This window comes from Syngnathus floridae, chromosome 9, assembly GCF_059516105.1.
Source record: "Syngnathus floridae isolate MCC-2025c chromosome 9, RoL_Sflo_1.0, whole genome shotgun sequence".
In the NCBI taxonomy this organism is placed as follows: Eukaryota; Metazoa; Chordata; class Actinopteri; order Syngnathiformes; family Syngnathidae; genus Syngnathus; species Syngnathus floridae.
In genome coordinates, this window is record NC_142421.1 from 12,033,843 (window position 1) to 12,050,000 (window position 16,158).

The window sequence follows — 16,158 nt, forward strand, 5'->3', positions numbered from 1 at the left end:
TTCCCCTACAAATTGAATGAGCCGAAATGGAATCTGACATCAATAAAAATTCAATGTCTTTCATAATTACAAATATTTTAGAATCTTTGGAGACTTTAGTTGAATGTGTGTGCAAATTACACAAACCTACTGGAAAAACATACCAAACCAGGAAGAGAATTAATGTTTTTGTGAACAATTGTAGCTATAGTAATAAATTTGCAGATTCAGTTTGTTTTTTTATCACAGGACGGCAATATTTTACATTTCACCTCAGTTCTCCCTTTTTTTTAAATCAAACGAGCCATTGTGTTGTTAAAAAATTTCCCACTCACTTCACGTGACTGTCGTGTTGTAGTTTCCTATTTGTCCTGCTGAGGGCAGTAGTTATCAAATTAAGCGTCATAGTATTTTTCTCTTTCCAAGTCGAAGAATCAGCGTCGCACGTTTCCTGTTTGTATCGACGAGCGCTCTTTCGACTTGCAGCCCATCGTACGGACTGTGTGCTTTTATTTTCTGATAGTTTTGCTTCCTTACTTGTTTCGTCCTTTGGAAGAAGGAAAGAAAACAACAAAGTTGCCAAGATGCCGCGAATCATGATCAAAGGAGGCGTTTGGCGCAATACGGAGGTAGGCATTGACACAGCTAGCGGGTTGGCTTCTTGCTAATCCCGCTAGCATGTAGAGATCAGAGCAGCTTCACATAACTACAAGCTAGATGCAAAGTTAAGCAGACCTTATAAGACCTAGATACCTTATAAGACGCTATTTGTATTTAGTTCGCCCTGTCTATCACAGGGTGCTTAATAGTCATTTTTTGATACTCTTGCTAACTCGGAATCCATTCTTGCTACAAATGTCAACTATTTCACTAATCTGCCAATTTTAGGATGAAATCCTCAAGGCAGCGGTGATGAAATATGGGAAAAATCAGTGGTCCCGTATTGCCTCATTGCTCCATCGAAAGTCGGCCAAGCAGTGCAAAGCCCGATGGTGAGTTTGTCCTTCCCGGTACTTTTAAATGTGATATTCAAGATTTTTTGGGGCTGAAACTGAGGCAGAGGTAGGGCCAGCCGACCTATGACTTGCATGTGGGTCTCTAACATATCCCCCACTTAATTGGTGTGTCCTCAGGTACGAGTGGCTTGACCCCAGCATCAAGAAAACTGAGTGGTCCCGAGAGGAGGAGGAGAAGCTTCTCCATCTGGCCAAGCTGATGCCTACCCAGTGGCGAACCATCGCGCCCATCATAGGACGCACGGCCGCTCAGTGTCTCGAGCACTACGAATACCTGCTGTATGCTGGCTAGCACGCAGTCGTCACATGACGCCATCGGGCCTCACAACCACCCGTGTGACTCTGAATGTATGTGTGATTTTTAGCGACAAGGCAGCGCAGCGAGACAACGAGGAGGAAGTGGGAGAGGACCCCAGAAAGTTGAAGCCGGGAGAGATAGACCCCAACCCTGAGACTAAACCGGCCAGGCCTGACCCCGTGGACATGGACGAAGGTAAACCAACACGGCCAGCAACCATTTTGTCACTGTTTAGATCCTGTTTCATCCATGTGATAGGATGGACGCTTTATGGCTTCTGTTACACTTACAGAAGAGAGAAATAAGCTAAAGTATCAAATTCAAGACATGCTAAAAACTTGTTTTGAAACCCTATGCAAGTAAACATATTTAAGGCAGGCAAGGCAAGGCAGATTTATTTATATAGCGCATTTCACACACAAGGCAACTCAATGTGCTTTGTACACACACACACACACATATATTTATATTTATATATATATATATTTACACACACACAACACAAACACAAACAGTTTGAGCAGACCTCAGATCTATGGGAAGTTTGTTCCACAGGTGAGGAGCATAATAACTGAATGCTGCTTCTCCTTGCTTGGTTCTTGTTCTTGGGACATGCAACAAGTCAGTTCCAGATGACCTGAGAGGTCTGGATGCTTCATAAGGAACAAGTAGATCAAGCATGTATTTTGGTCCGAGACCATTTGGCGTTTTGTTGACCAGCAGTACGATTTTAAAATCTATCCTTTGACTCACAGGAAGCCAGTGTAGCGATCTAATGACCGGTGTAATATGATTTCCTGGTGTTTGTGAGGACTCTGGCAGCAGCATTCTGGATCAGCTGAAGCTGCCTGATGGATTTTTTGTTAAGGCCTGTAAAGATGCCATTACAATAATCTAACCTACTAAAAATGAATGTATGAATAAATTTTTCCATATCCTGTTGAGACAGAAACCCCTTAATTCTAGTTATGTTTTTCAGGTGGTAATAGGCAGATTTAGTGATGAACTTGGCTGTTGAAGTTCAGGTCTGAGTCAATAATTACTTTTTAATAATTTAATAATTACAGAGATTTCTGGCTTGATTTGTAGCTGTCAATGACATAGCGTGAAGGTGAACGCTGATCTTTTCATTTTTAAGTCCAAAAATTATCACCTCTGTCTTTTCTGCATTTAGCTGGAGGAAATTCTGGCACATCCGCTTATTGATTTGATGAATACAATTTCTCAGTGCGAGTAGGGGACTGTGGTCATGTGATGACATTGAGATATAAAGTTGTGTGTCATCGGCATAAGTGTGATATGAGATATTGAGATGTTCCATAATATGAGCTAGGGGTAGCATATAGATGTTAAAAAGTAGTGGTCTCAGAATGGACCCTTGGGGAACCCCACATGTGATCTTAGTTCTCTCAGACTCATGGTTTCCCATTGACACAAAAAAGTCTCTGTATTGTAAGTAAGATTTGAACCATTGTAGCACAGTGCCGGTAAGTCCCACCCACTTTTCCAATCTGCTGAGTAGTATGTTATGATCAACTGTATCAAAAGCAGCACTGAGATTCAGTAATACCAGGACAGAGGATTTGCCTGCATCATTATTTAGATGAATTTCATTTAAGACTTTTAAAAGTACAGTCTCAGTGCTGTGGTGTGGCCAAAATCCAGACTGAAATGTATCAAAAAGATTGTTTTGCATCATAAAAGCATGGATTTGCTGGAAAACAACCTTTTCAATGATTTTCCCCAAGAATGGTAGATTTGATATTGGCCTATAGTTACTAATTGTTGTGGCATCCAGATTTGGTTTTTTTAAAAGAGGTTTTATTACTGCAGTTTTCAAAGCCTGGGGAAATTGACCTGCTTGAAGAGAACTATTTATTATCTGCAGTACATCTGGAGCTATGCAGCTAAAACCAGTTTTAAAAAAGTTAGAAGGCAGAGTATCAAGGCTGCATGTTGTAGGCTTTAATTTTGAAACCATTTCTATTAGAGTTGTATAATCTGTGAGGCTAAAATGTCCTAGATTGACTATAGGACAGGAAGGCGCAAATGTTATCATTCCTGAGCTGGAGCTGCTTGTCACTGCTTGTCTTACCGGTAATATTTTGTTCGTGAAAAAAGTTAAAGTCCCAATAATCGTCACACACACATCTGTGTGTGGTGAAATTTGTCCTCTGCATTTAACCCATCCCCGTGTGATTTTGATCCATCCCCTGGGGGAGAGGGGAGCAGTGAGCAGCAGCGGTGCCGCGCTCGGGAATCATTTGGTGATCTAACCCCCCGATTCCAACCCTTAATACTGCGTGCCAAGCAGGGAGGCAATGGGTCCCATTTTTATAGTCTTTGGTATGACCCGGCCGGGGTTTGAGCCCACAACCTTCCAGTCTCAGGGCGGACACTCTACCACTAGCCCACTGAGCTGCACACACAAAAAGGCTGCAAAGTCATTGCATGCCTTGTTAGACAGCAGTTCAGGAGGGACAGACGCTATACCCTTAGTCAGCCTGTCCACAACAGAAAAAAGTGTGCAGCCATTATTGCTGTTTCTATTGATAATCTCAGAAAAATATGATTGCCTTACATTCTTCAGTTCCTGGTTATACCTGTGAAGACTCTCTTTGTAGATATTGTAATAAACCTGGAGTTTGTTTTTTCGCCACCTGTGTTCTGCTTGTCTACATACGCTTTTCAGAGCTTTAACCTGTGTGGCATTTTGTACAGGGTGACGTTTTCCTACTTAACAGAACTTTGGTCTTAATTGGGGCGATAGAATCAATAACAGTCTTAACATTGGAACTAAAACTGTCGACAAGGTCATCAACTAGAGCCGAGGGAAGGGTCCGTGATGGTATAAAACCCTGGTTGAATAATGCACAGGTGTCATCATTTATTTCTGATTACCTCTGCTTCCCCTTTCATAGGGTTAGCAAGGGTGGTCATTTTAAACAAGACACAGTAGTGATCACAAAGAGCAACATCATTTACCACAACCTCGGAGATGTTGACCTTTGGAAATAATTAGATCCAATATGTCACATCTGGTATGTGTTGGATCTGTGACATGCTGGGAAAGCCCAAAATTATCCAGAATATTTAAAAGTTCTTTAGCAAACCCATCTTTAAAATTATCAACATGAATGTTAAAATCACTCACTAAAACAACACAGTCAAAATCCATGCACACAATAGACAGCATTTTGGTAAACTCATCAAAAAACCTTGAATCATATTTGGGCGGTCTGTAGATGGTCACTAAGACTGCTCGACAGGGGGCTTTCAACTGAATGGCAACATATTAAACAAAACTAACAGAACCAAAAAAATGAAACTATTTGTAAAGTAAAAGTTCTTCCTTTTCATCTTATTCAGCTAATATCATAGATGAGCTTTGGGGTCCATTAATTTATTTCTCTGTTTGCTTTCTTGGCTTGAAACATAACCCTGCCTTGAAACCTTATTTGAAACATTAACCATTGCTTGAAGCCCCACTTTGAAACCATAACATCGGATCGCATTCTATTTATGCACAAATCAAAAGGCATGCTATACGCATAAACACAATTTTATGTGTCCATGCATCCATATTTTGCTACCCGCATATCTGCCAGGAATTGACTAGATCTGAGAAAATCAGTCTTGGAATTTCCTGAGTGCTGTTGTGTTCATTTGTCACAAATCAACAACATCAAAATGTTTTCAGATGAACTTGAGATGCTGTCTGAGGCCCGAGCTCGACTGGCCAACACGCAGGGCAAGAAGGCCAAGAGGAAGGCCAGAGAGAAGCAGTTGGAGGAAGCCAGGTCGCATTTTCATCTTACTCTTTGGTTGACCTTTTTGTTGGACCTGTGGATATTCACCACGCAGGTTCCACCTTTCTCTTTTTGCAGACGTTTGGCGGCACTGCAGAAGCGGCGAGAGTTGAGAGCGGCGGGGATCCACGTCGGCAAGAGGAGGAAGAAGAAGCGAGGAGTGGACTACAATGCTGAAATCCCCTTTGAAAAGAAACCTGCCGCTGTAACTCAGAACTTGCTTGAATTCTTATGACAGTGAACTCTTCGTGATTTGCGGAGGTCGGGGACAAGCCCTTACGTGAATTGCAAAAACTGGCAAAGACTGTCACGGAATCTCTAACTAGCTCATAATGGCTTCAATGTGTAGTTGAAGTTTGAGCCTTTCACACATCGGGGGGGTTCACTGTACCGCATTCTGTGCATCAAAAAACGCAGAACGTTTGAGCGGCCATTTTGTGTTCTTTCAGGGCTTCTACGACACAAGCATGGAGATTTACGACCCCCTGGCGCCCAACTTCAAGCGTCTCCGCCAGCAGCACTTGGACGGCGAGCTGCGCAAGTCAGTCGCGCATTAGTGCTGGTTAGCACGTGTTAGCATGCGAGCTAGCCTCACACCACACCTTTGTGTTTTCTCGCCAGCGAGCGCGAGGACCGGGACCGGAAAAAGGACAAGCAGAAGATCAAGAAGAAGAAGGAGAGCGACCTGCCCTCGGCCATCTTGCAGACCAGCGGCGTGGCCGAGTTTACCAAGAAGCGCTCCAAATTGGTCCTGCCTGCGCCACAAGTAAGCACCTGAGGCTAACACCTTCATTTGAGGCCAATTCAGTGGCCGATGATGATCAGTGACCGTGTCGTTTTCTCCCTTTGTAGATCAGCGACGCCGAGCTGGAGGAGGTGGTGAAGATGGGCGTGGCCAGCGAGGTTGCCCGCCAGGCAGCTGAGGAGAGCGAGAGCGCCAACGGTGCTTCTTCAGCACTGCTCTCCGAGTACAGCGTCACCAACAACATGAGCGCCGGATTGCGCACGCCTGCCGCTCAGGACCGGATCATGCAGGTCATTCTACTTCAGAATTGTAAAATACGACTCCGCCTTCAAACCCTCATTTGAAACCCGACTCCTGGCTTGCAACCCAGATTTAAAACCTCAGTACTTGTTTCATCCCCTAACTTGATACCCTTATCCTGCTTTTAAACCCTGCTTTGAAAAGATAAAGTAGCCTTGAAACCGTAAATTGAAACCACAACCCTGGTTTGAAAAGCAAGCCTGGGCTTGTAACTCTAAGCCAGCATTGAATCCATAACTTTGTTTGAAACCTCTGCCTAGACTCAACACCCTAATTTAAATCCCTAACGCTGTCTCAATACCCTATTTTGGAAACCTAACCCAAGCTTTAAAAACCTTATTTGACATCTTAATGCTGGATTAGAACCCAAAACAAGATTTGAAACCCAGTCATAATCCAAACTAACCAAAGTGACTGATTGGGACAAGAGAAAAAAAAAAAATGGAGGGCATGTGTCAAGATTTGCTCTGTCTTTTTGTTGTTGCAGGAAGCTCAGAATTTGATGGCGCTGACCAATATTGACACGCCACTGAAGGGTGGCCTGAACACACCGTTGCATGAGAGCGACTTCAGCGGCGTGACACCCCAGCGGCAGCAGGTGCAGACCCCCAACACCGTGCTCAGCACCCCCTTCAGGTAACCGCCGGCAAGCACGCCTCCACCCTCCATCTGTGGACATGCGCGTCAAGGACAACGTTGAGCGACCTTGTCCTTGCAGAACTCCTGGGCATGGCCAAGGGCCAGAGAGCATGACCCCGCAAGCGAGCGAGGCGTTGACCCCACGCGGGCCGGTTACACCTGGTCTGACCCCCTTGCGTACGCCGTTGAGGGACAAGTTGAACATCAACAGCGAGGAGCAGCTGGCTGACCCGTCCTATGCTAAACATGTGGTCAGGAAAACGGGGAGGGGTTCCCCTATTTTTGCATTAATTTTTTCACAAAAATATGTTGAGCAATTTCTGACTTAAGGTCCAAGTGACTTTTTACGTTCCTCGGCAGCAACGAGAGAGTCTGCAGCAGCTGAGGCAGGGCCTGATGTCACTTCCTTTGCCCAAAAACGACTTTGAGATTGTCCTGCCTGAAAACGCAGAGAAAGAATTGGAAGAGACCGAGATGGAGTGCGGCTACGTGGAGGACGCCGCTGACGTCGAGGCGCGCAAGCAGGTTCAAGAGGAGCGCGCGCACACACACACACACACACACACACACTGCTGGTGGAATTACCTAACTTTTACAAGTCGCACGTGCCTTAATTTGACATTTCAGTTGCATCAAAATTCATATCCTAGACAAAATTGCTCATGTTGGGTTTATGCTGCTCGCTACACAAATGTTAGCATGTGTTTGTGCTATTCAGGCCCATCGCGATGCGGAGAGGGAGAAGGAGCTCAAGCTGCGCCACACTGCTGTTCAGAGGAACCTGCCCAGACCCACTGATGTAATGAGCACGCGCACAGGCACAAGCATAAGCACACATGTCAAGCAATTGAAGACGTTTGGTTGCATGATCAGGTGAACGAGTCAGTACTGCGTCCCGCCTCCATGGAGCTGAACGACCTGCAGGTGGCCGAGGAGCTGATCAAACAAGAGATGATCACCATGATGCATTATGACTGTCTTCACCATCCCGCGGGGGGCGGCCAGCTGCAGCGTGCAAAGGCCCGAGGGCCAACGGCCACCTCCAACAACGCTCTGCACATCGCCTACCTGGATGCGCACGCGTACAGCACCGTCAGCACCGAGGACATGGACAAGGTCTCACCTCTCGTTCCAGTACTGTTACCGCACGGAAGAAATGAAGGGCTGGCCTGTGTTTGTCAAGCCTTAGGTTTTCATTGAAATGAAGCAATCAACAACAGTCTTCTATTTTCTATTAATATATGATTATAAATGGTGCTCCAAATTAAATATACATGAAAAAGCACAGACATTAGTTTTAAAGCGAACAATTTGAAAATAAAGCTAAACAAAAGCACAAGATATCTTTAAAAATAGATAAAAAATAATCTAAATATACAACCGTAAAAAAAAAAAAAAAAAAACACTAATCAATTTTGTGTGCATGTTTTGGCTGGTCAGGCCAAAGCGGTCCTGGCAGCTGAGATGGAGGTGGTGAAGGCGGGCATGGGCCACGGAGACCTCAGCATGGAAGCCTACTCACAAGTGTGGGAGGAATGCTACAGCCAGGTCACCTTTTGCATTCGCATTCTTATTCATATATTAGTATTTCCATCACAAGTATTCATAACACTGTGCCTGTGTGCGCAGGTGTTGTACCTGCCAGGACAAAACAGATACACCCGAGCCAATCTGGCAACCAAGAAGGAAAGGCTGGAGAGCGTGGAAAAGAAACTCGAAGTAAGTCACACATAATGAGAGAGAAGAAAAGCAAGTGTAAATTTTTTCAAAACAATATTTTGTGGGGTAAGCTTGCCTTTCAAGGGAGGTCATTTTACTGGAAATATATATGAAGAAGAAAAAAAAAAGTTTACATTTTTTAGGCTTTTTCTCCTAAGATGCTTTTTCTGTTTTTTGTTGCTAATAGTGTTTTCATATTGCTCTCCGTGCAGGTGAACCGCGGTCACATGACTGCAGAAGCCCGCAAGGCAGCCAAACTGGAGAAGAAGCTCAAGATCCTCCTGGGAGGCTTCCAATCCCGAGCTCTCGGCCTCCTCAAGCAGCACAACGAACTCTGGGAGCAGGTCAGCCTCCAAACTGCGACGTCCTTCACACACCAAAATTCACTCCAAATCCCAATTCAGTCATTTGAAGATTCTCTTGTAGCCTTAACACTTTGAACCAGTTAGCCCAATGTTGTTTTTAACTGCTGCATTACATTGACCTAATCAACAACACTTAGTGGAACTTATGTGATACATTTGGAACAAATGCCTGATTCTCGACACAAAGCACGTATCCCAAATGCATCTGCACTCGCTGAACTGTTTTTCTTTTTTTTGACACCAGGTGGAGCAAGCAGCTATGGAGCTGGAGACCTTCAGTCAGCTGAAGAAACAAGAAGACACGGCCATTCCCAAAAGACTGGAAGTTCGTCCCTCTCTTTTTCCTCATATACACACACACACTAAATGTTTGGAAAAAAATAGACCTTTATTATCATTTACATTTTTCATGTGCACCCATGTAGATGTTGCGCGAGGACGTTGAGCGTCAGATGGAACGAGAGCGGGAACTCCAGCAGCGCTATGGAGAACTTGTAACGATGCGTGAGGGCCTGGTCAACGGCGCTCAGAAATTCTGAGCCACGGTGAACTGTTCCTTTTTTACAGTGTACGCCACCGGTCTCAGACTCCTGTCCTCGAGGGCCGGATCTTGCTCGTTTTAGATCTATCTTTCCTCTAACACAATCTTGATCATTTGAATAAGGTGTGCTGGAGAAGGAAAACGTCAAACGTGTAGGATACTGGCCAGTAAATTGAGCAAGCGAGCGTGTCCCACGCACCTTTTGTGTTCTACGTTTGTCTTGGCAAAAATTAAAGTTTATTTCCACAATGCCAAATTGTGTGCACTGGATGATGTTTTCTTAACATACAAAAAAAAGGGGAGGTGGCAATGGTTTTCCATGTGTGGTGGTCAGCAGGCCAGGTAAGGCATCCCACTCCTCCTGTAGGGGCTCTGCAGAAACGCAACAGTTTCAACACGCATGAACACAGACATAGCGACGTGTGTGACTTCTTACAGTGTGTCGGTAATTGTATCTTCTTATGGCCTCTCGGATGTGACAAGGCTGGATGGCGCCGCTGGGAGGTTCCGCTGTGGCAAGGCAGCTCTGAAGCAAGAGTTTCAAGTGCATTCAGTGTCTTTTGAGGGGTTCTTCTAAGCCATAGTTTTTTGAGGGGGGGGGGGGGGGGGGGGGGGGGTTCTACAAAAATCTAGAGGACTTGGGGTATTTCATTTTTCTTTAAAAGACTAGATTGTGAAAATATAAGTTTGCTTGTGGGGCAAAAAAACATTTGTCTGGAAAAATATACATTTTCATATACTATGCAAAAGTACAAATTTTCATGTATTTCTCTTGGTTGTGGCCTCAGTTGAACACAGCGTTTTGACCTTTTTACGTTTCCTCTGCCGCGCTCTGCCGTCGAGGCTTCCGTTGCCCTGGAGGAGAGGCTTGGATGAGTGGGAGGAGCCAGGAGTGGAGGGAGGTGTGGCCTCAGGGGACTCTGATTCTTTCTTGACCTGCTCGGCAACACATCAAATTTAATTTAGACCAACAAATGAAAGACTAGAAGAGTAAACAAGACTCATACTGTGTGTACCTCAGCCTGCGTGTTGTAGTGTATGTGGCTGGCCGAGATGACATGAGTGACTGCGTTGGTCTTTGCCACCATCTCCTGCTTCACCAGCAGAGACAAGTCTACAATCTGCAACCATGAATTGAAAGGACTCAACAAAAAGGCAGATCTCTGGAAGAATGAACCGCTTACCTGTGCGACAGTCTCGTAGGCCAGGTAGGACAGTATCTCCATGGCAACGCTGTTGGGTTTCAGGTCCAGGCTGCTGCAGTCCAGCCAGTCGCGAAACTTGGACGCTTTCTTGGCTGATGGATGTAAAACGGGGTACGTAATGTTACCAGAATTAAATAGTAATTTAAACTCAGAATATTAGAAGAAATCTTGAAAGAATCAGAATGATTGAGAATTGATTAAGAAATGTGTGTATCAATGTGTACAGCTATTTTGACAGTTACCAAAGCTGAGCTGTCGACTTTCACAGAATTCGGCATACTGTGTCTGGTCCATCATTTTGCTGTGACGCTCCAGACGCTAGAATCTCATAATAATCACCATTAGAGCCCTTAATCCTAAAAGGTGAGGTTAATGGTGCGTCACCACGGCAACCACCTCCAGCCTCTCTTGCTTGACCGGGTCCATCTCCTGCCGCTCAGCCAGCGACAGGAGCTCGCCCGTGTGGTCCAACCACAGCAGGTAATCCTGAGCCAAACGCTGGCGACGCTGGTTGCTCCCGCCGACTGTGGCCAACAATCCTGCCCCTGTGCCCCAATTTGGTGTCATTGTTTGGGGTTTGTGATTTGGTGGAAAAAGACGCAAAAGGCCCACCTTGTTCTTGCTGCCCATCATCGTCGTCCAGGCCCTTGAGAAGCTTTGACTTGTAATCGCGGAACTGGAGATACTTCAGCAGCCTTGAAACCTTCCTCTGCACAAGCGCGCACACACAAAAAGAAACCTTTTCTTTAACCAAGGAAAAGGTCCCATTTTCCAAAGAAACATTTTGATTTTTCAAGAGTTTCACTCAATTTGTGCATGTTTACTGTGCTGACCTTGTCTCTGCGCATTAGGAAGAGGATGTCCTCCACGGCGATGACCCTCGAACCACGAAGGGTGGCGCCCTCGCTGGCCTGATGAAGCTGGTCACCACATTATACTTATACATTATACACGGACGGACATTCTCAAGCAATTGTTATCGTAAATATCTTTTGCCATGTACGAATGCCGTATTTGAAAATTGCTCAATCAAAAGGCCAGCCTTGTCTTGCAGTACCACTTGCTCGGGAACAGTGAGTTAAGCATGTCTGAACGCTTCATTTTAAGTTTGCCTTTCTTTTCTCACTTTCTTTTTGAAAGAAAACTTTAGGAGAAAATGCAAAACGTTTTCACTAAACACCATCATCGCGTGTAAAACAGTGTGTTACCATGGCGATAAGCTGTGTATGCACAATGTCCTCCACCAGGGCTGCTGTCTCGTGGAGCGGCCTGCGCGCATCTCCCAGGGCAAACCTAACACACACACAGACACACATTCACAGGTGAATCACACACATTTGGGCAAACGCACAGGTGAGTCACACACATTTGGGTAAACCTCCCATTTGCATGTAGAGAAAGAAGTTCCAGGACAACCCACAAAGTTGAAAACCACATCCTCGACATCCATTCTCATCTTTCCCCAGCCCGCCACCCCTGTGCCGTGATTGGTCGTCGGCAGCTGTCACTCACATGACCGAGAGGGGTTGAACTTCGAGGTTGAGAGGTTCACCCTGAGGCTTGGGGTTCGGTTTTGAGGCTGACTGGCTTGCAGGCGTCTCCGACCGCCAACGACACCACCAGGTGAGTAATACACAAACGCCAGCTGGGCATGATGACCATGAGATTTTAAAATGTATATCTAAAATTATCCTCTCAAATGCATGTTAGTTTCGTCTTTGGGGTAAAAAAAATAAAGTCATAAATTGTCCTTTTGCTGCTCGCTTAGTCTTTCAAGAAATGGCAGTGAGGACTCACGAACAGAAGGGAGCACATCCTCTTACACCTTTACAGTTGTTTTTTTTATTGAATGTGCCAAATCTACATTACACACACTGAATGGATATATACACTGCTAATGTATGATATTTACATCAGATTTAACTGTTCCAGTTTAGCTGTACAACCTGATTCCCATGTGCAGTTATCCAATTGCAAATGTGTTATTTTGAGTGCCAAGGCGCAAATCACATTTGAGAGAGAGAAATAGTGAAGCATTCGGTGAAAATTTGTCATTAGAACGGGTATGATGCCTTTCAATTGTATTGTGACCATGTGCTTTGTGGCATGTGTTCATAAACAGGCTGACATGGCGTCAAATAGTCTCTTCAATGCCAGCGGCCACACACTCAATACAAGTGAGTCTCTGTGTTTGTGTGTGAGTGGGAAAGAACGCGAGAAGGTGTGTGTGTGCGTGCGTGAGTGTGTGTGTTTGTGCGTGTGTGAGAGAGAGTTACATACATCATGCCCTGTATCTCAGGTATAAAACTGGTCCTGGTTGCAGCAGGACGTTCTCGGGAGCCGCTGATGGCCGAACCAGCCATGTGACCTCTCTGGACCAGTCACAAATTCTGATGCTAAACAAAAACATCAAGACATTTTTACTCGATGACAATAACACATTGACTCCACAGTTTTAAAAGATTTAAACGTGCAGTGTAATTTCCAACATCTTTTCTTCTCCACAGTTATTATAAGATTATTGGAAATCACTTTTATGTTGTTGTTTTTTTGTATGGTATTATGGTTATTTGGTGGTTTGATGTTGTTTTCATAAATGCATCGATCACACTTAGGGTTAGGCCGAGCCAAACGCTAAAAAGAACGCCACAATACAATTAAAGTATTGCGGCAATACACGCACACTGGCAGGTGCTTTAACCGCACTGCTTCCCCTCCGGTAGTCAAATCTGAATAATAAAAACGACACCGTTGCGCTATATTCAAACAGTGCGGTTTAGGAGGCATCAATGCTCCACGAATACAAAAAAGACAGACAAAGATATGACGGCAGAGGGATAAAGTAAGAATATATAGAGCAAGACATGAAGAAAAACTCACCAAAAGTTCTCCAGCAATTTTTCGTCGTTGTTTGCGCAGTGTGTTTTAGTTTCAGTGGAATCCCGGCGCGTTTTGATGACGAAAATAGGAGGGCCGGAAAATAGCGTGCATGGCACTACGTGTAGTTTTCGCTGAACTCTGTTAAATTTTTTAAAATAAAAAAAGTGAAAATTCAAATAAATATTTTTATTTAATAGTTTGATTTTATATATCTATGAATGTTTTGTCCTTTTGTAAAGACTAAAGCAAGTCTTATTTATGGCAGTTTGGGGCAGTTTTTTTTTTTTGTCTTTTGTTTTTTTAAAGCAAGCTCTTATTCCTTCAAAAATAAGAAGATATTGAAAATATATTGAAGATATGGTTGAAATAAATGGCCATTGTTTGCCTCGTTTTTGTAAAAATGTCAACGGAAAGATAATGGCCATATTACTGAAGTTTGCAAGCAAGCTTTTTATTTCACAACATATGTACAGTACCGCAAGAAAACCCATACATTTTGTGTCAATTAGATGCTGTGTCGAAGAATCGACCTGCTCCATCGCCATCCAACCTCGACCTGGACGAAGCCAAAACGTGCGACCTCCACGAGCGTGGCGCAGCGCTCACCAGAGGCCTAGTGGCCACTGACAGCCCCAACTTCCTGTGCAGCAGCCTGCCTTATCACTGGAGGTGCAACAAGACCTTGCCTCGACCCTTCACTGTGAGCACTTGCCTGCATTTAAATTACAGCTATAAAGAAAAAATGGCTTTTGAATATGTTGTATCTATACAAATACGCACTTGAGTGCCTGCCCATCCATTAAGTGGGAAATTAAACAAACAAGTCATTCTTTTATGAATTTCTGTGAAATGTGAAAAGTGTGAGCCCTTCTATATTCCCTCATTTGGTACATAACAGTGTACATCGTATAAGAATCACACAAAGCATTATTATGTCACCATCAAAATTTAAGCAGATTATTAATATCGATAACTGATAACGTCCATGAAAAGCATGTGCCGTTTTCCTCTATTGTTCAGGTCGTTTCCTTGGGCAATGACGTGCCGGACGGCGCACTGGTCATGCTGATGGCGGGAAACGATGACAACAGCAGCGCCGAGTTACGCAACGCCACGGCCACCATGAGGCAGGGTCACGCCCACTTCAACGACCTGCGTTTCATTGGTCGCAGCGGCAGAGGTAGAATCCGTTCATTCTCAACATGGCTTATTCTGTTCAGAGTCACGGGAGTTCTGGAACCTATGTCAGCTGACATCAAGCAGATTACATACCGAACCAGTCGTAGTCACATTTAATGATAACTGATGTTTCTCTCTCTCTCTCTCTCTCTCTCTCTCTCTGTCTTTCTCTCCAGGCAAGAGCTTCACCTTGTCCATCAATGTGCTGACCGCGCCCCCTCAGGTGGCCACGCTGCACAGGGCCATCAAGGTGACGGTGGACGGCCCGCGTATGCCCAGACGTCAGTGCATGCCCCCCACACTGAAAACACAACCAATCACGGAATAATTATAATGTTTATTTTCATTTTCTAGTTGATTGGTATTGAGGCCATTGCTTTTATCTCCCAGGACAGCATCAGAAAGAAGTGGAGTCAGCACTTTTCAGATCATCCAGCTGTGGCTTGTCATCTTCTGGTAAAAAAAGTACTTTTGAATTTTTGTGACGCTCTCCATCATTGCCATTTTGTAAGCATGTGTTTTGTATCTTGTTTAATAATGCTTCATGTGTTTGCTGCATTTGTTCTCTTATCTTTTGGTGTGTGGTATCAGCTGAACACTTGTGTCTTTGAGACCATGTTTGTCCAAGTGGATTTGCGGTTTTCCAACTTCCTAAGTGGACTGAGTACCAAGGCCGTCATATTTATTCATGTTTTTATTGACATAAAACCTAGAGAGTCCAAAGGAAGTTGCCATACTTCCCATTTTCTAGTCAGATTAGGTTGAGTGTGCATAATGGGTAACCGTAGTCCTCCTCTCCAGACTGCAGAACTTGGTCCTCCTCCTCCCTATGGTCCAGCGAGCCATCCCTTTTGGGTCAGATGGCCGCCTTGAAATCTTCCTTTCCTCCGCCTGTCACAATGCGCTGCCAGCAACAGCGCCAGTGCCAGCACCAGCGTCAGTGCCATCCCGTCCTGTCCTACTCCGCCCAGCCCCCCGTCTATGCCTCCTACCTTAACTCAACGTCCCCCCCTCCGCTCAGCCACGGCGGCCCTTATTACCACGGGCCCAACCAAGCCATCCAGATGGGGGATGATGGAGGCACGGCGACAGCGGTAGCATTGAGCGCTTACATTGAGGGGGCGTGTTTGACCCTCAGGGGAGAGGAACCTGTGTGGAGGCCTTATTGAGACGATGGAGATGGCGAGCCACCATTGATTCCTGAATCTTTACATTGTCAACACCCTCAGTAGACTGGACAGAATCAACTAATCTCTCACATGTATTGTACTATTCAAAAATGATAGGAGATAGTTTAAGGGCTGCATTTATGTGATTCTTATTATGAATAAATTTGCAGCAAATTTTCCCAACAGGGTGTTGCGTTAGTCTTGAGTGGAAAATAATATTAACCCATTTTGGAGCATTACATGAAATGTGGAAAAAGCCAAGCACTCTGGATACCTTCCAGATGCGCCCTATGTGCCAAAATGGCAACAGCGAG

General features: G+C 44.8%; 3 protein-coding genes across 3 annotated transcripts in view; 2 read left to right on the forward strand and 1 right to left on the reverse strand.

The window, feature by feature from the left end:
• The first annotated feature begins 395 nt into the window (after positions 1-395).
• Positions 396-9,667, forward strand: cdc5l (CDC5 cell division cycle 5-like (S. pombe)). Its single transcript, XM_088385349.1, has 19 exons — positions 396-608; positions 868-971; positions 1,113-1,274; positions 1,361-1,488; positions 4,994-5,093; positions 5,181-5,307; positions 5,552-5,643; positions 5,724-5,868; positions 5,955-6,137; positions 6,635-6,783; positions 6,866-7,037; positions 7,147-7,311; positions 7,505-7,585; positions 7,660-7,902; positions 8,227-8,334; positions 8,416-8,505; positions 8,718-8,849; positions 9,115-9,195; positions 9,296-9,667. The coding sequence occupies exons 1-19, from the start codon at positions 564-566 to the stop codon at positions 9,407-9,409; spliced, it is 2,421 nt and encodes an 806-aa protein (XP_088241475.1). The 5' UTR covers positions 396-563; the 3' UTR covers positions 9,410-9,667.
• Positions 9,240-13,623, reverse strand: supt3h (SPT3 homolog, SAGA and STAGA complex component). Its single transcript, XM_088385357.1, has 12 exons — positions 13,497-13,623; positions 12,897-13,012; positions 11,825-11,909; positions 11,450-11,536; positions 11,229-11,325; positions 11,013-11,161; positions 10,859-10,934; positions 10,596-10,708; positions 10,428-10,532; positions 10,219-10,347; positions 9,848-9,937; positions 9,240-9,783 (listed from the first exon to the last, which is right to left on the reverse strand). Exons 2-12 carry the CDS (start codon positions 12,977-12,979, stop codon positions 9,742-9,744), a joined length of 1,056 nt encoding a protein of 351 aa, XP_088241483.1. The 5' UTR covers positions 12,980-13,012; positions 13,497-13,623; the 3' UTR covers positions 9,240-9,741.
• The window catches only part of runx2a (RUNX family transcription factor 2a), a 5,812-nt gene continuing 48 nt past the window's right edge, over positions 10,395-16,158 (forward strand). The window contains exons 1-7 of the mRNA XM_088385362.1: positions 10,395-12,239; positions 12,739-12,793; positions 14,006-14,196; positions 14,517-14,676; positions 14,852-14,956; positions 15,066-15,131; positions 15,477-16,158. The exon at positions 15,477-16,158 is cut by the window's right edge and continues 48 nt beyond it. Coding sequence (XP_088241488.1) covers positions 12,745-12,793; positions 14,006-14,196; positions 14,517-14,676; positions 14,852-14,956; positions 15,066-15,131; positions 15,477-15,844 — 939 coding nt within the window. The 5' untranslated portion in view covers positions 10,395-12,239; positions 12,739-12,744 and the 3' untranslated portion in view covers positions 15,845-16,158. The remainder of the gene's footprint in view (positions 12,240-12,738; positions 12,794-14,005; positions 14,197-14,516; positions 14,677-14,851; positions 14,957-15,065; positions 15,132-15,476) is intronic.

What these genes read in the sequence shown, in the direction of transcription:
- cdc5l (XM_088385349.1), top strand. Translation starts at nt 564, where the DNA reads ATGCCGCGAATCATGATCAAAGGAGGCGTTTGGCGCAATACGGAG. An exon ending in GCGTTTGGCGCAATACGGAG is followed by an intron (nt 609 to 867) that starts GTAGGCATTGAC and finishes TGCCAATTTTAG; the next exon opens with GATGAAATCCTCAAGGCAGC. An exon ending in AAGCAGTTGGAGGAAGCCAG is followed by an intron (nt 5,094 to 5,180) that starts GTCGCATTTTCA and finishes CTCTTTTTGCAG; the next exon opens with ACGTTTGGCGGCACTGCAGA.
- supt3h (XM_088385357.1), bottom strand. Translation starts at nt 12,979, where the DNA reads ATGGCTGGTTCGGCCATCAGCGGCTCCCGAGAACGTCCTGCTGCAACC. An exon ending in TCCTAATGCGCAGAGACAAG is followed by an intron (nt 11,326 to 11,449) that starts GTCAGCACAGTA and finishes GCGCTTGTGCAG; the next exon opens with AGGAAGGTTTCAAGGCTGCT. An exon ending in GGCAGAGGAAACGTAAAAAG is followed by an intron (nt 9,938 to 10,218) that starts GTCAAAACGCTG and finishes CTCTTGCTTCAG; the next exon opens with AGCTGCCTTGCCACAGCGGA.